The sequence below is a fragment of the Tupaia chinensis genome, unplaced genomic scaffold, assembly GCF_000334495.1.
Source record: "Tupaia chinensis unplaced genomic scaffold, TupChi_1.0 Scaffold000710_1, whole genome shotgun sequence".
Lineage (NCBI taxonomy): Eukaryota > Metazoa > Chordata > Mammalia > Scandentia > Tupaiidae > Tupaia > Tupaia belangeri.
In genome coordinates, this window is record NW_006160234.1 from 1,203,134 (window position 1) to 1,220,498 (window position 17,365).

At 38.6% G+C, this 17,365-nt stretch overlaps 1 protein-coding gene across 2 annotated transcripts in view; it reads left to right on the plus strand.

Annotated features, from left to right (window-relative positions):
* Positions 1–17,365, plus strand: part of PAPPA2 (pappalysin 2) — a 327,575-nt gene that overhangs the window by 185,634 nt on the left and 124,576 nt on the right. For both annotated transcript variants that reach the window (XM_006160881.2, XM_027776745.1), the window contains 2 exons: positions 16,769–16,904; positions 17,105–17,321. In XM_006160881.2, coding sequence (XP_006160943.1) covers positions 16,769–16,904; positions 17,105–17,321 — 353 coding nt within the window. The remainder of the gene's footprint in view (positions 1–16,768; positions 16,905–17,104; positions 17,322–17,365) is intronic.

The window sequence follows — 17,365 nt, forward strand, 5'->3', positions numbered from 1 at the left end:
AGTGGGCATGTGTGCATGCATGTCCAAAATCCTGAGAAGACAATGGAGGAGAAAGGATTGTGGTGTAGCCATTCTCCTTGGATGAGAATGTTTTTTAAAAAAATAATTATTTATTTATTATTATCATTCATTTCAACCAGGGAGAGACAGAGAGAGAGAGAGAAAGCATTTAGTTCCAGGACTTGAACTGTGGTCACCCATGTGAGAGTCCAGCTCCTTAACCACCAGGCCTCCTGCCAGCCCCGGGGGATTGATGTCTTATTTCCCCTCTCTGTCTTTCTCTGTTGTCTCTCCACCGAAAGAATGCACCCTAGGGTCTATATATACGTGTGTGTGTATATATATATATATTTGATATATATATAAGGGTTCATGGACCATAGTCTGTGTCACACTTTCATGCGTACTGCTGTTAGCATGAAAACAGCCATAGAGAGTATATGAATAAATGAGCATGGCCATGTTCCAGTAAAATTATATTTATGGACACTGAAGTTTGAATTTAATATCATTTTCACATTATTTATTTTATTTTTCTTTTGATTTCTAAAAATGATTTGAAAATGCAAAAGCAATTCTTAACTCTCAGGCCATATAAAAACATTCAGTGAGTCAGATTTGACCCCTTGCCTATCCCCCGACTCTATCATGGTGCCAGTAGACACAAAAGACATGTACGGACCTTTGTGTTATTTCCCACACACTTGTAATTCTACTTAATAACCACTGCTTCATATGAGCAATATGAGGGTGTCTTCAAAAAGATCATAGAAAATGAGCACCATGAAAAAAGTATGCATGAATTACAAAAACTTTTTTGCACCAAAATAAGCTCATACTTAAATTCCATTTTTCCATAAAACTTTTGAAGCCCCTTTATATATTGTGGTGTGGAGAAATTCAGTTAACAGTGAATGAGTAATTTCACCCATGTTCTATTTAACATACCCACATAGCAGTGAGTATGTTTACACAAATATTGTAAAAGACAGAATGTCTTAAGTCATGAACTACAGAGAGAATAAGTGCAAAATAGAGTCAAAAGAACCTGGCAACTTACTGGATATAGAGAGATAGAGAGAAGTCTCATCTCAGGCTGAATTCCCATTCATTTTCCAAACCCTTCCACACAGACACACACACACACACATACACACAATTTAGTCATTTCAGTATAACAAATTACTTTCGGTGCTACAATATACCAGAGTTTTCACATCTGCATAAATTTCCAGGCAGAAAACTCATGTTTTCCCTTCTGTGTAAATGTTTCCTATACTTTGTTTCCCCAAGAAACACAAGTTTACCTCTTAAGATGTAACTCAAGGATTGTTTAATTTATAAAGCCTTCTTTTATCTTTAAACTTTCTCCCAAGTCCCAAGGTAATATGGTTGATCACTTTTTCTTCAGTACACACTCCTATCATAATACCTGTATACTTAAATGTTCTCATTTACCTGTCCATGTGTCTGTTCTATGAACTGTAAGGAGCTTGTGGGCAGAGACCATGTGTGGTCATGGTTGTATGTCCAGCACTGAGCACAGATTCTGCTTGTTGCAATGTTCAAAAATGTTTGCAGTTAGCGTAATGGCTATGTCTCTGGACTCCCATGTAGTCGACCAGCGGTTCAAGTCCCAGACCTGGCGGCTTAAACTCATGCCGGGCGCGTGTGCATGCGTGCCCAAGATCCTAAGAGGAGAATGGAGGAGAAGGGATTGCGGCGTGGCCATTCTCCCTGGGGGGTGATTTCTTGCTTTCTATCTCTCTGTCTCTCTCTGTCTTTCCAGCGAGCCCACATGCTCTATAGCGAAAAACCTCTCCAAAAGAAAAAAAAAAAAGTTTGGTAAAAAAAAAAAAATGACTAAATGAAAGCGTGTTAGGTCTTAGATTTGGCAATTGGGAGTACATTGATAATACTACTTAGGACACAGTTGGTAAGTAGGACTCTGACTTGGACTAGATTGTAAAGGGGTGCTGATTGAGATACAGGCAAACTACCTTTCATGTCAAGCTTTTTAAGAGAGAGATTATAGTTTGAGTGTGAATCACATTGAAGGGAATTTTTCAAGGATGGAGAGAATTGGTGATTCTCTTTGGTTGTGACAGGTTGGAATCTCGAGATGGAATTTAGTATGCAGGATATTTATTAAGGAATGGCCTGGGGATAAACATATGTGGAAATAAAGGGAAGGAAGCATGAGTTAGTGAAAAAGTTTTACCTCAACAATAGGCTCAGCTGACATTTTTTCTGAAGAAATAGTACAGGGACCAGCAGTTAGCGTAACGGCTATGTCGTTGGACTCCACATAGTCGACCACAGTTCGCGTCCCGGACCCGGTGGCTTAAACTCATGCTGGGTGCATGTGTGTGCATGCCCAAGATCCCGAGAGGAGAATGGAGGAGAAGGGATTGCGGCGTGGCCATCCCCCCTGGGGGGTGATTTCTCGCTTTCTGTCTTTCTGTCTCTCTCTGTCTTTCTGGTGAGCGTACGCGCCCTATAGCAAAAATCTCTCCAAAAAAAGAAAAAAGAAAGAAATAGTACAGACTGTCACAAAGGACAAGGCAGTAGTAAGGGGGATAAGACTGGAAAGTCCTCATATTATGACATATTATTCATGAGATAGTAGTATGACTTAAATCTAGATTGTACTAAATTAGGGATGTATATTATAACCTCTAGAGCAATCACCAAAAGATACACATAGGCACAAGAAGCTATAGGTTGAAAGTCAAAAGAGAAAATGAAACAGAATAATAAAGAAACTTAATTTACCCAAAGAATGGAGGAAAAGAGGAAATAAGAAATGAATATCAGATGGAACAAAGAAAAAAACATACCAAGATGGCAGACTTAAATCCAACTATATCATTACTTACATTAAGTGTAATTTACCTAAAAATCATGGAAAAGGCAGAGATTGTCAGAGTACATACAATAAAAAAGAACCATTTATAAACTGTTTACAAAAAACATACTTTAAATATGAAGACATAAAGATTGAAAGTAAAAGGATGGAAAATTTTATACCATGTGAACTCTAAGCATAAGGAAGTTGAACTATGTTGGGACCAGCAAATAGCATAATAGTTATGTTACTGGACTCTCATGTAAATTGATCATGGTTTGAGTTCTAGACCTGGTGGCTTAAAACACGCCTGGGTGCATGTGCCAAAAATCCTGAGAGAAGAATGGAGGAGAAGGAATCGTGGCGTAGCCATCCCCCTGGGGGGCGATTTCTTGCTTTCTGTCTCTCTGTCTCTCCAGCGAATGCATGCGCCCTATAGCAAAAATCTCTCTCTCAACAAAAAGGTGAATGATGTTAATATCTGACAAAATAGACTTCAAAACAGAGTATTACCAGAGATAAAAAGGATCATTCATAATTATAAATGGATCAACTTATCAAAAGATATTAACAATTTGTTATAAATTGAAAGACCAAGAATAGACCCGCAAAAGAAATGAATTAAAAATTAAAGGTTTATTACTCTGATTTGATCATTATACATTGTGTACAGATTTAAAAAAAATAAAAACACTATCTCACAAATATGTACAACTATTACACATAAATTAGAAATTGCTATTAAAAATTGACAAAACTAATGGAGAAATGGCCAAATTCATAGTCATAGTTGGGGATTTTTGTTATTCATCTCTTCATAATTAATATAAAATGTAGTTCAGTGTAATAAAGTCAGACATGCATAATTTGAATATTACCAAGTATCTTGACCTGATATTTGTGGAAATGCTACACTCAAATATAGAGTGAATGTGGTGCCTTCACAAAGATAGACCATATTCCAGACCACATAGCAAGTCTCAGTAAATTTATAATGAGTGAAATAATGAAGGGTAATTTTTCTGATCTCAACAGTGCTAAATTAGAAATGAGTAACACGCGGGACTAGCAGTTGGCGTAATGGCTATGTCACTGGACTCCCACGTAGTCGACCGCGGTTCGCGTCCCGGACCCGGTGGCTTAAAACTCAAGCCGGGTGCGTGTGCATGTGTGCCCAAGATCCCGAGAGGAGAATGGAGGAGAAGGGATTGTGACGTGGCCATCCCCCCTGGGGGGTGATTTCTTGCTTTCTGTCTCTCTGTGTTTCTGTGTTTGTCTGGCGAGCGCACGCACCCTATGGCAAAAAAACTCTCCAAAAAAAAAAAAAAAAAAAAAAAAAAAAAAAACAGAAATGAGTAACACGGTATCTAGAAAGTCTCCAGTTTTTTGTAATCTAGCAATATGTTATTTTCTTCAAATGTATCACCAGAGGACATGTGTGCTCTCTAGAGATGGGAGGGTGGGGGAAGAGAGAGAACTCTCCATGGAGCATAGTCATGCCACAATTCTTTTTCTTTCATTTCTTCATCCCATCAGGATTTGGGGCATGCATGCCCATGTGCCCAGCTTATATTTTTCGAATTCTGGCCATGGCCAGAATTCGAACCACTGTTGGCCATGTGGGACCCAGCTCCCTAGGCATAGGATTTTACTGCTATAGTACAAATCCGGTTAATGCAGTACATTTCTAAATGTTCATGGATCAAAGAAGATTCTGTGAAGGAAATAATGTGGAGTCAAATAATAATTAAATACCAAAATTTGTGGGTGCAATGAAATAGTATTTACAGAGAAAGTTACAACTTTAAATGCCTATATTTAGGGGAAAAAGCAGTATAACATCAATAATCAGAGTTTCTATCGTAAGTAATTAGAAAAAGATTACATTAAAACTTCAGTGAAAGTAAGAAAAAGAAAGAAAAGACGAGCAGAATTTAGTGACATAGAAAAACTCTAACGTCGTCACTGTTCCTGTACTTCTCTGGAAATAGTCAACGTACTGAGACTTCCAGTTTCTTAGTTTATGGTATGTAAAGTAAATTAAACACAAAATGTAATAGAAATATAGCTATTTTCTCATACATTAAATTCACTTCTGAAAACAAGACAACAGCCTGAAAATCCTCTCAGGATTTTGGACATGCTTGTATACACATCCAGTGTGTTTTTCAAGCTGCTGGGTCTGAGACTTGAACTGCTCAGTTAGCTATGTGGGATCCAGCCACCTTAACCAGCCTCCAGGCTGGCCCTCATTTTCTTATATTGGTTTTATAGTTTTGTCTTTCAAATTTTAGTCTTTATGGGACCAGCAGTTAGCATAATGGCTATGTCACTGGACTCCCATGTAATAGACCGCGGTTCGCGTCCCGGGCCCGGTGGCTTGACACTCACGACGGGCGCATGTGCGTGCATGCCCAGGATCCCGAGAGGAGAATGGAGGAGAAGGGATTGCGGCGTGGCCATCCCCCCTGGGGGGTGATTTCTCGCTTTTTGTCTCTCTGTCTCTCTCTGTCTGTCTGGCGAGTACACATGCCCTGTAGCAAAAACCTCTCCCCACCAAAAAAAAAATTTAGTCTTTAGCATATTTAAGTTTTCCTTCTGTATATAAAATAAGATAGTGAGTCACTTTATAAAAAATAAAATAAAATACGGTAAGCCAATTTTTTCAACACCATTCATTAAAACATCCACCCTTATCCAGATATAGTGCCATGTTTATTGTATATCAAATTCTGATTAATACAGGAATGTTTTTAAATTATGAATTGTATTCTTTTTTTCTCCTGTTCCTTAATGCTAGTAATACACTTTTTATTACTATAGCATTGTAACAAATATGTAACCATATTTGATAGAAGATATCCTCTCTTCTACTTTTTTTTTAATTGCCAGAGGGCATATACACTTGTCAGAGAGAGAGAACGAGAGAGAGAACCATCCCCAATGGGGTGTGGTGAAATTGTGATCTTTTCCTCCATTTCTCCATCTGTCAGGATTTTGGGCATACACGTACCTGTGCCCAGTATGTTTTTTAAGCCACCAGAGCTATGATGTTGAACTATGATTGGCCATGTGGAATCTGATTCCCAATACACAGCACTTAACTACTGTACTATAGGGCTGGCTCTCTCATATTTTTGTACATCTTTTCCAAAATTGAATTAGCTACTCATTATTCATGAACATATATTTTCCATATAAATTTTAGAATAAGCTTTAAGTTATTTCTTTCACCTCTTAAAAATATATGTTTATAGGACCAGCTGGTTGCAGTGGTTAGGATGGCTATATTCCACTTGGCCGACTGTACAATCTGAGTCCTAAGCGGGTGGCTTAGAAGCACTCCAGGTATGCGTGTGTGCCCAAAACCTGAAAAGGAGGGAGAGACGGAGAAGGGATTGTGGTGTGACCATGCCCCATTGGTAGAATTGTTATCTCTCTTCCTCTCCCCCTCTCTTTCTTGTGCACGCACATGCACACACCCTCTAGTAATTAAAAAAAAATAAAAGAAAGAAAGTATGCATACAGTGTGCAGTAATCAGATCAAGGGTATAGATATATTCATCTTATTTGACACTGAACATTAAATTGTATTGTACGGTGCCAGCAGGAGGCATAGTGGTTAAGGCACTGGACTCCTACATGGGTGATCACAGTTCAAGACCTGACCTGATGGCTTGCTTGAGTGTGTAGGTACCCAAAATCCCAAGCGAAGAATGGAGAAGGGATTGAAGCATGGTCATTCCTCACTGTCTGTGGGCGAGGGGCATTGATTTCTTACCTTCTCTCTGTCTCTCCAGTGAGCACATGCTCCCTATAGCAAAAATTTCTCTAAAAAAAGAAAAAATATATATTGTGTGCATTTGCTAGTAGTTCCATTAATGTTTTCTTTTTGGAAGTATATATTGAATTGTCAATAACATTTTTTACTCTGCTGAGGTCCACTGTTCTATAACTTATTCCACTTGTTTACATGTATTTTTGCATCTATTAATTGTTTTCTTCCAAACCTACCCTCTTCTCTTCCCTCTTTTCTCATACAATTTCTGGTTTTTACTATTATTCCCTCTATTTCTATGTCATTGAATCCTTCGGTTTCTGCCATAGAGCATGGGCATTCAGTATCTATTAAGCAGAAACAGCAGTATTTATTTGTCTTTTATAGCCTGACTTATTTTATTTAGCATTATAAATATTTTTGACACTTTGTGATGGAGGATGCCTTGTGTCAAATGACAGACTATTGTTGTTCTTTGTGCTGGAGTTGTATTCCATTGTGTATTTGTGCCACGTTCTCTTAATCCATTCCCTGGTTCTTGGGCACTTAACGTTGATTCCATGCCTTAGCTACTGTGACAAATGCTGCAATAAACATGAATGTGCAAATGTCTTTCCAACAGAGTGATTTCCTGTCCTTTGGGTGTTTCCATGGTGGCTTTACTAATTTACATTCCCTGGAATCAGTGCATAAGAGTCCTCTTTTTTTGACAATTTCTCTAGTGCTAGTTATTTTGTTTGTTTTTATTATACTTTTAAGTTTGTTTATTTATTTGTTCCATGAGAGAAGGATTCAGAGAGATAGAGAGAGAGAGGCACATCCAGCAGGGCCTTTCTGTCCTGATTCATCCCCCAGCCTCAGCCAGACTGGATCACAAGCACCTGGTATGTGCAGACCTTGGATGTGATTCTGAGACCCCACGAATCTAGTGGTCGCCCCACTGACTGGCCCCTATACTGTATGTTTTTTATCTTTCTTTTGCTTTTTCTCTTTTTCTTAACTATACCTGCACAAGATGTGTCTAGCTTGTTGGTATCTTCAAAGGACAACTTTTAGTTTTGTTTATCACTTTTTGTTTTAATTTCATTGATTTCTACTGTTATTTTTATTATTTCCTTTCTTTTTGTTTCTCTAGATTTATACTGATGTTCTTTTTCTAACTTTTTGTGTTGAGAGCTTAGACAATTTGTTTTCAGTGTTCTGTAATTTTTCCCTCTGAGTACTGCTTTAATCGTGCCCCATAAATTTTTGACATATAACTCTTTCATTGTTATTTAGTCCTGTATTTTGTAATAGCTCTTAAAACTTCTTTTTAAAGCCTTAGCTTTTTAACAGCATTTTGTTTGTTTGTTTCTAGCACTGAATTTCCAGAGCATAACAACTTTTTATTGTTCCAGCTGTGTCATTATTAGAGGTTTATTTATTTTTTTTCCTCCTCTCTTTGGTCCTACATTTTATTAAGAAGCATTTAAATAGTGAGCCTATTCATTCAGAAATTAAGGACCAGTCTGTAGTAAAAATGCATGCCTTACATTATTGACCAAAGTCTACCACTCTAATCAATTATTTTTCCTATTTTTGTTTATATACACAAATGTCTATTTAGTCCTTTCCTATATTTCTCTTTAATTTTTTTCTGTCTTCCTGCTCTTCTTTATTTTCACTTTTTTTCTTATTATATGTTTTTGTTTTAGTTTGACATTTTTTACTATTAATACTTTGTAACTGACAATAAAAATTGTGCATTTTTACAATGTATAACATGATATTTAATATATGCATATACTATGAAATGACCATAATCAAGTTCATATAAATGCGTTCTTCTATTATTACAATGTTGGGTTTCAGGAAAAACATAAAACATGCAGTTAAATTTAAATTTCAGATAAATAGTGAATAATTTTTAGTATAAATATATCCAAGTAGCAATTGAGGATAGCTAACTAAAATGATTGTTTGTCAGATATTCAAATTTAGGTGGACATTCTCTTTTATTCCTGTCTCCTAAATTGACAAATGTCATATTTTTTTCTGAATGATCTTAATCAGTCAGAGGCTAATGACTTATTCAGAGATAACTTAAACTACTAAGAAAGTTGTCCAGATTTCATAATTTAGCCCCCCTGCACAAATACACTTGAAGTCCATATGTCAAAGGCACAAAATCTAATCTGTACTTCGGATTCTTCAATTCTGTTCATAGGAAACTTGACAAGATGCTTCGTCCCAGACTCTTTTCATAGAATTCTAACAATCTTAGTTATCTGAATTTTTAATCTGCTCTAGAAAAGGAAAAACAAATTAATGGGGGTTCAGAACCAGGAAAAACATGTACAGAAGAGAGGATTATAAGCATCATTTTTGCATTAACTAGTCACGTGACCTTAAAAAATCGCATAATCTTTATGGACATCAGTTTTCTTTTAACTTTTTTTTTTCAAATGAGGTATTTGGACTAGATGATTCCTTCCAACTCTGCCTTTAAGTCTGATGATTTTTTTTTTGGTCTATATAAGGTGTGTGTGCTCACCAGAGACAAAGTGAAAAATCACCCTCAAGGAGGATGGCCACACCACATCTCTTCTCCTCCATTCTCCTCTCAGGATTTTAGGCACACACACATATACACCCAGTGTGATTTTCAAGCAGCTGTGTCAGGGACTTGAACCATGCAGTTGGCCATGTGGGATCCAGTTGCCTTAACCCATGCCACCTGCTAGTCCTAATGATGAATTTTTAAGAGAAAAAGATAATAAACAAATGTGATAATAAAAGTATTATAAGCACCAACATGAATTGCTAAAGGCAAAGATAATTCTATCTATTGATAGTCTTAAAGCCTTGTTACTTGAAAATGGTAGGATAGGTATCCAGAGGCATTGGTGTCACCAGAAAGCTATTTAGAAATGCAGGCTCTTAGCTCTATTAACTTATAATCTGCATTTTAACAAGCTCCTCAGGTGATACGTATGCATATTGAAGTTTGAGGAGTACCTCTCCAGAGGATTGTCATCTTGGCATTCAGCAAAATAATTAATGTTCAAAATGATTCAAAATTGCTTCTAATTCATCAAGCAAAAATGCAGTTAAGTACAAGATTCTCTGTTTAAGAAGGCAGAAAATTTTCTAAGGTATATTGGAATTATTTCTGTATGCATGACTGAAATTTCTAAAATAATTTTGTACTCTAAAAAAAATGTTCTGTTACTTGGAACATTAACTTATGTGGATCCCTGTGTTCCCCAGGGATCCTGCAAAAGCATGGGTATGTGACGATTTTCATTTCCATTAAAAACTAGTCTAGTACACTAAAAGACAAACTCCAGCCTCAGTGGGTGAACAGTTTATTCCTAGACAGTAAAGCACTCATTTCCCCTTTTCCTATTAGATTATTACTAATCTAACTTTTTACTAATTGTTTTATGGGAGCTTTTGTTGGTCCCAGACATGGCAACTTTGCAGACTCTGAGTTTCTTGAGTAATTGGAATAGCGATGCTTTTTATGACAGATGGAATCTTGCCCTGGTGGGGAAGGCTATTATTCATGCCTTCACTTATGCTATTCTTGTTTCCATGAGAATTTTCTCCATCTATATTTTGTTACACCCTTTCTCATTTTCAAGTTTTATCTCAAATGGGGTTTCCCCAGAATTCAGGCACTAAGATGAAGATTTGTATGCAGATAGCTCACCGACAACTCCCCTCAGGATCAAGTTCTGTGGGGAAGGGAAGAAACCAGGATTGAATCCAGAGAGTAGTGGGACTATGACAAGCCCAGCAGGTGTTAGAGACTTGATATGGTCCTTTGGAGTTGTACCACCCTGGGTGGTACACTCACTCCCCAAAAAAGGTCATTTAACATGGGCTGCCTGCCACACCCCTCACTCCAGGAAAGTGGCTGTTTTCCTCTAAGGGCAGCTTCCAGATTGAGAGTGCTGCCAGCTGAGTGCCAGTATCAAAAATGAAGGGCTATGGATCATTCATCATAGTATTCATGATTAACTAGATTTTGTTCCCTTGTGCCACCCCCTCCTTCTGAGTCCCATGAACTCTTCTAACAACAATCACTGCTGACTTAGCACTGTTGTCTAAAATAGTAATCTGGAAAGATGTTCTCAGAAGGAATTGAGCTAATCATCTGGTTCTGATCCAACCCTCTTCCATTGACTTGCCAAATCATACATTCTTGAATGTCTACCTCTTGATGGTGGGGTCATAATAGTGATTTCTTCCTCATTTCCCAAAATGATGAGTTGATCTTGCTCTTCTGAAAAAAGGACCACATAAACTCAGGGCACGGTAGCTTTATTTGTTCTATGAAGGAATAACGTTGGGCATCAGCTAGGTTTTGAGCAACACCAAGAAGGGCAGAGGCTTTACATGAGAAGGAAGTCAACTTAGGCTCAACATCCCCTTCCCCATTTTGTGCACATCCCCCAGCATGGAGACAACCAAGATGGCACACTGGCAAGAGGCTACTTGCCTCACATCCTCCCTTCATCTGTAAGACTTGAAATTTCAGTAGTGTCCTTGAAATTTTGAGCATTAATCTCTCCCTTAGTGAGATTTCTAAAGCCTACACAGCTATTAATACTATTGATTCACACAAAACTGTCAATATTTGATATTATTTCCCTCCAAAAAAGGCATATGGTTCAACCAATATGCAAGCAATCTTAATCTTGTTTTTGTTGACTCCTAATTGGACTATGAATGACTTTTAAAGATGTCTTTCACCTCCCTAAAATTTTATAACACTTTATGCCTAATTGCTTATGTGACACTGTTCTTTAGGGAAAAGATAGCACAGTGTTAAATTTTCTAAGGAACCTATGGTTTCCTGCTCACTCCAAATTAAGAACATTGGTGTAGTCAAAAGAATATAGAATTTAAGATGAGAAAACCTAAGTTCCTTCCTTCAGTGTTTGCCTAGGTATATTCACGTAAGCTTTCAGAATCTTAGATTCCACTTCTATAATCTAACCTTTGTATCCCAGGATATTATAGTTCAAAAAATCTCAAATAAGAATAAAAACACCATGAGTTGGGACCAGCACCTGCCTTCTTTCTCTTAGTCCTTCTCTTTTGCTCTGGAGTCAGGAAGTACCATAGATGAGTGAAAATAGAAAGACACACACACACACACACACACACACACACACACACACACACACACACACACACACACACACACACACACACACACACACACACACACACACACACACACACACGCACACACACACACAGAAATCCAAACTAACCGAAAGCATTTTAAAACCTCAGAGAAGATTCTTTTCAAGTTTGTGGTGTAGTTTCAGGGTCTGCTATCCAGTGACCACCACAAAGGATGACCTGGAAGTTGAAATGCTTGGCTTAGGAGCATATTGAGTGTGTCTGTGCCCAGCAGGCAGATTGCAGAGGGGTTTCTTAAACCCAAACAGTTTTGCATGAGAGACACATTCTTGCAGTCTTACCACTCAGCAGTGGCCAGTGGTTAGATTGGGTAGTTAATGTGTAGTCTTTGGATTAAAAGCTACTGAGTGGATGAGGCTGGTTTTCTCTATTTGTCTGTGAGTATCTATGTACCTACTTACCTACCTATTATCTATCATCATCTGTCTATCGTCTGTCTGGTCTATATTTTCTCTTCGTTTCAAAGTATTTTACAGTGAATTTACTGAGCTAATCTCAGTGGCAATCCCTCTATCTTGAGACCATTCCTCAGACTTGAAAATCACTTGCTTTTCTGAAAGGCTTTGTCTCCTTGATATCTAGCTGTACTTTCCTTGTAAGGGAAGAAGTCAAATTATTTTCACATTGCCTATGTGAAACAGATTACATATTTTATACATACTAACCTAAATACAATCTCCTTGTTAAAATATGTAATAAAGTAATACAGACAAAGCTAACACTCCTTTCGATTTCCTAGCCATTTAGATTTTTTCATCTCAGAGATGAGTGGTCCCTGGGCATGCTCGAGGTGAGCTTTGTCCTAAAGAGGACAGCCATGCACTACCACATGTTTGGTGTAGTGATCAGAGAAGTGTCCCCCTTGCATTTGCCAAATTCTCTGCTCCAGCTTCTACTTGTTTTCATGTCTAGGAACATAAAACCCATTATTTATTTCGCATGAAGTGAAAATAGTTTGGGCTATTGCATATTTTAAGGGAGCTGTGACTTGGTTGTGGAAAGAGCAACTTTCAAAAATATTTTTGAATGAAGAATACACTTTCAGATTTCTAATTACAAGGTCAAATCTATATGTTTCTATGTACAGCCAAATTTGATTTTTAATAAAAACAGGCTGAATTGAATTTTCCACAAAGTCTTTTAAAAGAATTATATATAAAAATGTATTTTTCATCAATTCCATTTATAAAGCAGACATACATTTTATACCATGAGTCCCAAATACTGACAGTTTCTATGGAAACAAAGCCTGGAATACCAGTTCATATATCTATGACTGTCAAATTGAAACTAGCATAAATGACATTTTTCAGCTTATATATTTTGAAAAGCATAATTTTCTATCAAAATATCCAGATAGAAGTTTAAAGATTTTGTTTTGCACCATTCTTCCCTAAGGGTAAGCAAGGTAAAAATATTTCTTTTTGGAAATGAGAAATGTTGAACACTGAGTCCTTACTATATGATAGATGCTGTCTTATGTGCTTTCCCATGATTTTATTTAATCTTCATAGTAACTACATGAAATGAATAATACATCTATTTCTCAGCTGTAGAAATGAAGCATCTAAGCCTCAGAGAAGAGAGATGGTTTGCTCAGATTTACTTATCTAATACAGATTAATCCAAAAGTCAAATCAGAACTCCTGCCTGGCCAACTCTGCCTTTAAAATGGTGAATTTACTTGGTTCTCTAACCCTCGTGTGGACAAATTAATTTATGACACAATGTGCAGTTCAGACTAGTCTCTGCTTTTGAGGCACTAATTGAATTTCTTGCTTCTAACTGCTACTGTGAATCATACTTGGGGCTCAAGAGAGAGTGAAACTAGTCTACCTTTCCTGGTCGCCGTGTGGAGCTAGATGCCCAAGACTCAGCATTCCATAACTTGACTGAACCCTTGTCTCTCTTGATTCTGTGTAGCCCAAAATTCCTCTGCTTGTTTATCCTTTTTTTCTATATTGTTTTGTTTTGTTTTTAGAGAGGTTTTTGCCATAGGGCACGTGCGCTCCCCAGACAAAGAGAGATAGAGAGACAGAAAGCGAGAAATCACCCCCCAGGGGAGACGGCCACACCGCAATCCCTTCTCCTCCATTCTCCTCTCGGGATCTTGGGCACGCATGCACATGCGCCTGGCGTGAGTTTTAAGCTACCGGGTCCAGGACGTGAACCATGGTTGACTACATGGGAGTCCAGCGACATAGCCATTACACTAACTGCTGGTCCCAGCTTGTTTCTCCTTTGTAAGTGTCACCTGTGGTTTTCCTGCTTATGTCACAACATAGGAATCCTGGCATAGCCTCTTCCCACAAATCTCAGCACAGAGACTCTTCCCCTAGTAGTAGGCTTTAAGATTTGGCTTTCAGGGACCAGCAGGTAGTATAGTGATTAAAGTGCTGGACTTCCACATGGTCGACTGTGGTTGGAGTCCCAGACCTGGTGACTTGAAACTCCCTCCGGGCCTGACTCGGTGTGTACCTATAATCCTGAAAGGAGAATGGAGAAGAAGGGATTAAGGCATGGCCATCCACCCGTGGGGGACAATTTCTCACTTACTCCCTCTGTGTCTTCAATAAGCATACATACCCTATGGTAAAAAAATATCTCTTAACAAACAAAACGAAAGATTTGACCTTGGCCTTCAATGACCCTTAGGGCAAGGAGGCATATTGCTGGGAGATGCAAAACGGGTTGGAGGTTTGGGGCGTCTGCATTCAGGACAGAGAAACCCACACCATAAGACCTATCTCTATTAACTAGTTTCAGGTGGGTGGTATCTATCTTGGGACCCAACAGAATCTGGGAAGACTGAGCTGGCCAGTTCTTCATGGAAGCCACCCCACTCTTCAGTTCTGAGACCTATTGGTGTAAAGCCACCAACTACTTGTTTGGACTCCGTCTGTTCTTGGCTCAGGAAATGACCCAGAACTTTCCTTCAGTACTCAGGTCTCTTTCATGTTGTATGAAAAGGAAGAGGTTGTGGGAGTTCTCAGGGGCTTTGATGTCGTCTGCCGCTGGGGTTGAGGGCTTTGCGTTAGGCTCTTGGTTACCTTAGGATGTGTTTCATGTCTAGCCCTCATTCAGCCAGGGACGAAAGACATCGTATTACAAGCTGTAACCTATGGGCATGGATGTTTCTTAAGGTGTGAAGGAATATTTATTACTTCAAGGAGGGGACATGAAAAGGGAGAAAAGAAAAAGACACTGTAAAAAGAGTGTGTGGCTGGTCTTTGCCTCAAAAGAGGAAAGGAAGAAGGGACAGCTGTGCTGTTTTGACCACTGCAAATCATAAAATCACACTAATTAAGCCAGTGGTGCAAACGGACATTCTATAAACACACAGCCAAGACACGAGGAAAAATTGGTCTGTGGACAAGAAAAAAATCTTGTTAAAATGGAAAACATGTTTTACTCACCTGCTCCCCACTTTTATAGGAGGTCCCTGCCATTCTAGGTTGTACCCTATTTTTACAATAAGAACAATTTTCCAGAAGGTTCATTGGCTGATAAAAAGCTAGAGAAATGCACACAGAACTTTATAATTCCAGCACCAGATTCTAATAAAGCACTGTGTAATACCAGGGGAAGTGGAGTTTATTCTCAACAGAAATTAAAAGTGATTTTTAGCTGTAGGAAATCAAATAAAACATAATTACTATATTGAATAGTCGGGGGGGGAAAAATACAAGGATATTCAAAAAGTTAATGGAAATTGAATATTATGAAAAAGCTATGCATGGATTTCAAAAATTCTTTGCACCAAAATAAATTTGTATTTTAACTCCACTTTCCACAAGCTTTTTGAAGTTCCCTCATAAGTGCTGGACCTTTAGCAGTAGCTATTAGTGTGACTGAACTTCATTCTGCAACCTCAAAGATGTTTTCTTTTCTGTTAAAGTATTTCCAGGGATGAAACTTCCATAGTTTTCTAGTGTTAGTGATTCTAACCCTCTAGGTCATAAACTACTGAATTTTCCTGTACCTTACAGTGCAGGATCCTTTCCAACCATCGACAGGGTATATGAGCTTGGGGCACCAGGAAAATGGCATAGTAATAAATTGGTCGGCAAGTTTTAATCTCAGGAGCAACAAACTCTGCAATAAGCTCACTTTCATGTCATAGTTCACATGCTTAGTGAAAAGTTTTGATAAAAGTGGGGAAAAGGAGAGGGAGATGAGGAAGTATAACTAGCTATGGCAGTTTGGAACTTGGAACAGTTCAGAATAACCTAGATTTTTTTTTTTTTTTTAGAGGTTTTTGCTATAGGGCGTGTGCGCTCGCCAGAAAGACAGAGAGATAGAAAGTGAGAAATCACCCCCCAGGGGGGATGGCCATGCCACAGTCCCTTCTCCTCCATTGTCTTCTTGGGATCCTGGGCACGCATGCACACACACCCAGTGTGAGTTTAAGCCACCAGGCCCAGGACTTGAACCATGGTCGACTACGTGGGAGTCCAGCGATATAGCCATTACGCTAACTGCTGGTCCCCAGAATAACCTAGCTTTTTAACTTGGATGTTAGTTTGGTAGGCATCTTGTCTGCTTCTCTCGTTTTGATGATAGGGAGGTACTGACTGGCCATTGGTGGTTTAATTATCTCCAGCAATAGTTATTTTGTAAGATCTTTTGGAGAAACTGAAAGGAAGACAGGGTGAAGATAAAAAGAAACAGGTAAGCAGTCTCAGAAAAAAATTAGGTGCTCAGCAGCTGAAAATATCTTTCCATCTCATCTTGACTTGGGGTGTAAACTTGAATTCCTTTCTCTGCATACTCTTTATTTTCCACCTTTGCAAAGGGGAAAGAAGTGCTTACTTTATAAGCACTGAGCAATCTGAGAGGAATGAAAGCAATATGGCACATGCCTTGATGGTCCACATATACTGGCTCATATATACTGGTCCATATATACTAGCTCATGTATATATATATATGGTTATGCCTAGGTGTGTTTCAATAGACCAGGAGTGGCCATGGCAATTTTCATTTTCTTGACCTCTGATGGCCTGGTCCCTGGGGAGAACCAGCAGCCAACAGTGACCATCTACCTGACCGATGTCAGTGGAAGCAACCACTCTCTTGGTGAGTCTGACAATGATCCCTTTAGGGCCACTAAAGGATACCCCAATGCACCTTGAAGTCAGCTTGTGACTGTCTCTGGTGTTATCTGGATCTTACCTACTACTACAGCTATTGAGAGTATAAAGTGAATACTTAAGGTATGGAAACATGGTGTTAGGTGAATGGTTTAAAATATTATTAATTTCTTTATTTCTCTCCAGGTACCTATGAACTGTCATGCCAGCATAACCCAATGGTTATCAATGTGACCCATCAAGCAAATGTCTTCTTTTACCACACCACCTCAGTGCTGCTGAATTTCTCATCCCCATTAGTGGGCATCTCAGCGGTGGCTCTCAGGACATCTTCCCACACTAGTCCGTCAGCTCCCAATGACTGCATCCCAAAGCATGAGGGACAGAATCATCAGAGACAGAGGTACAAAGGGCCCTTTCTTCTCCTCCTGCTCTTCCTCCTCTTTC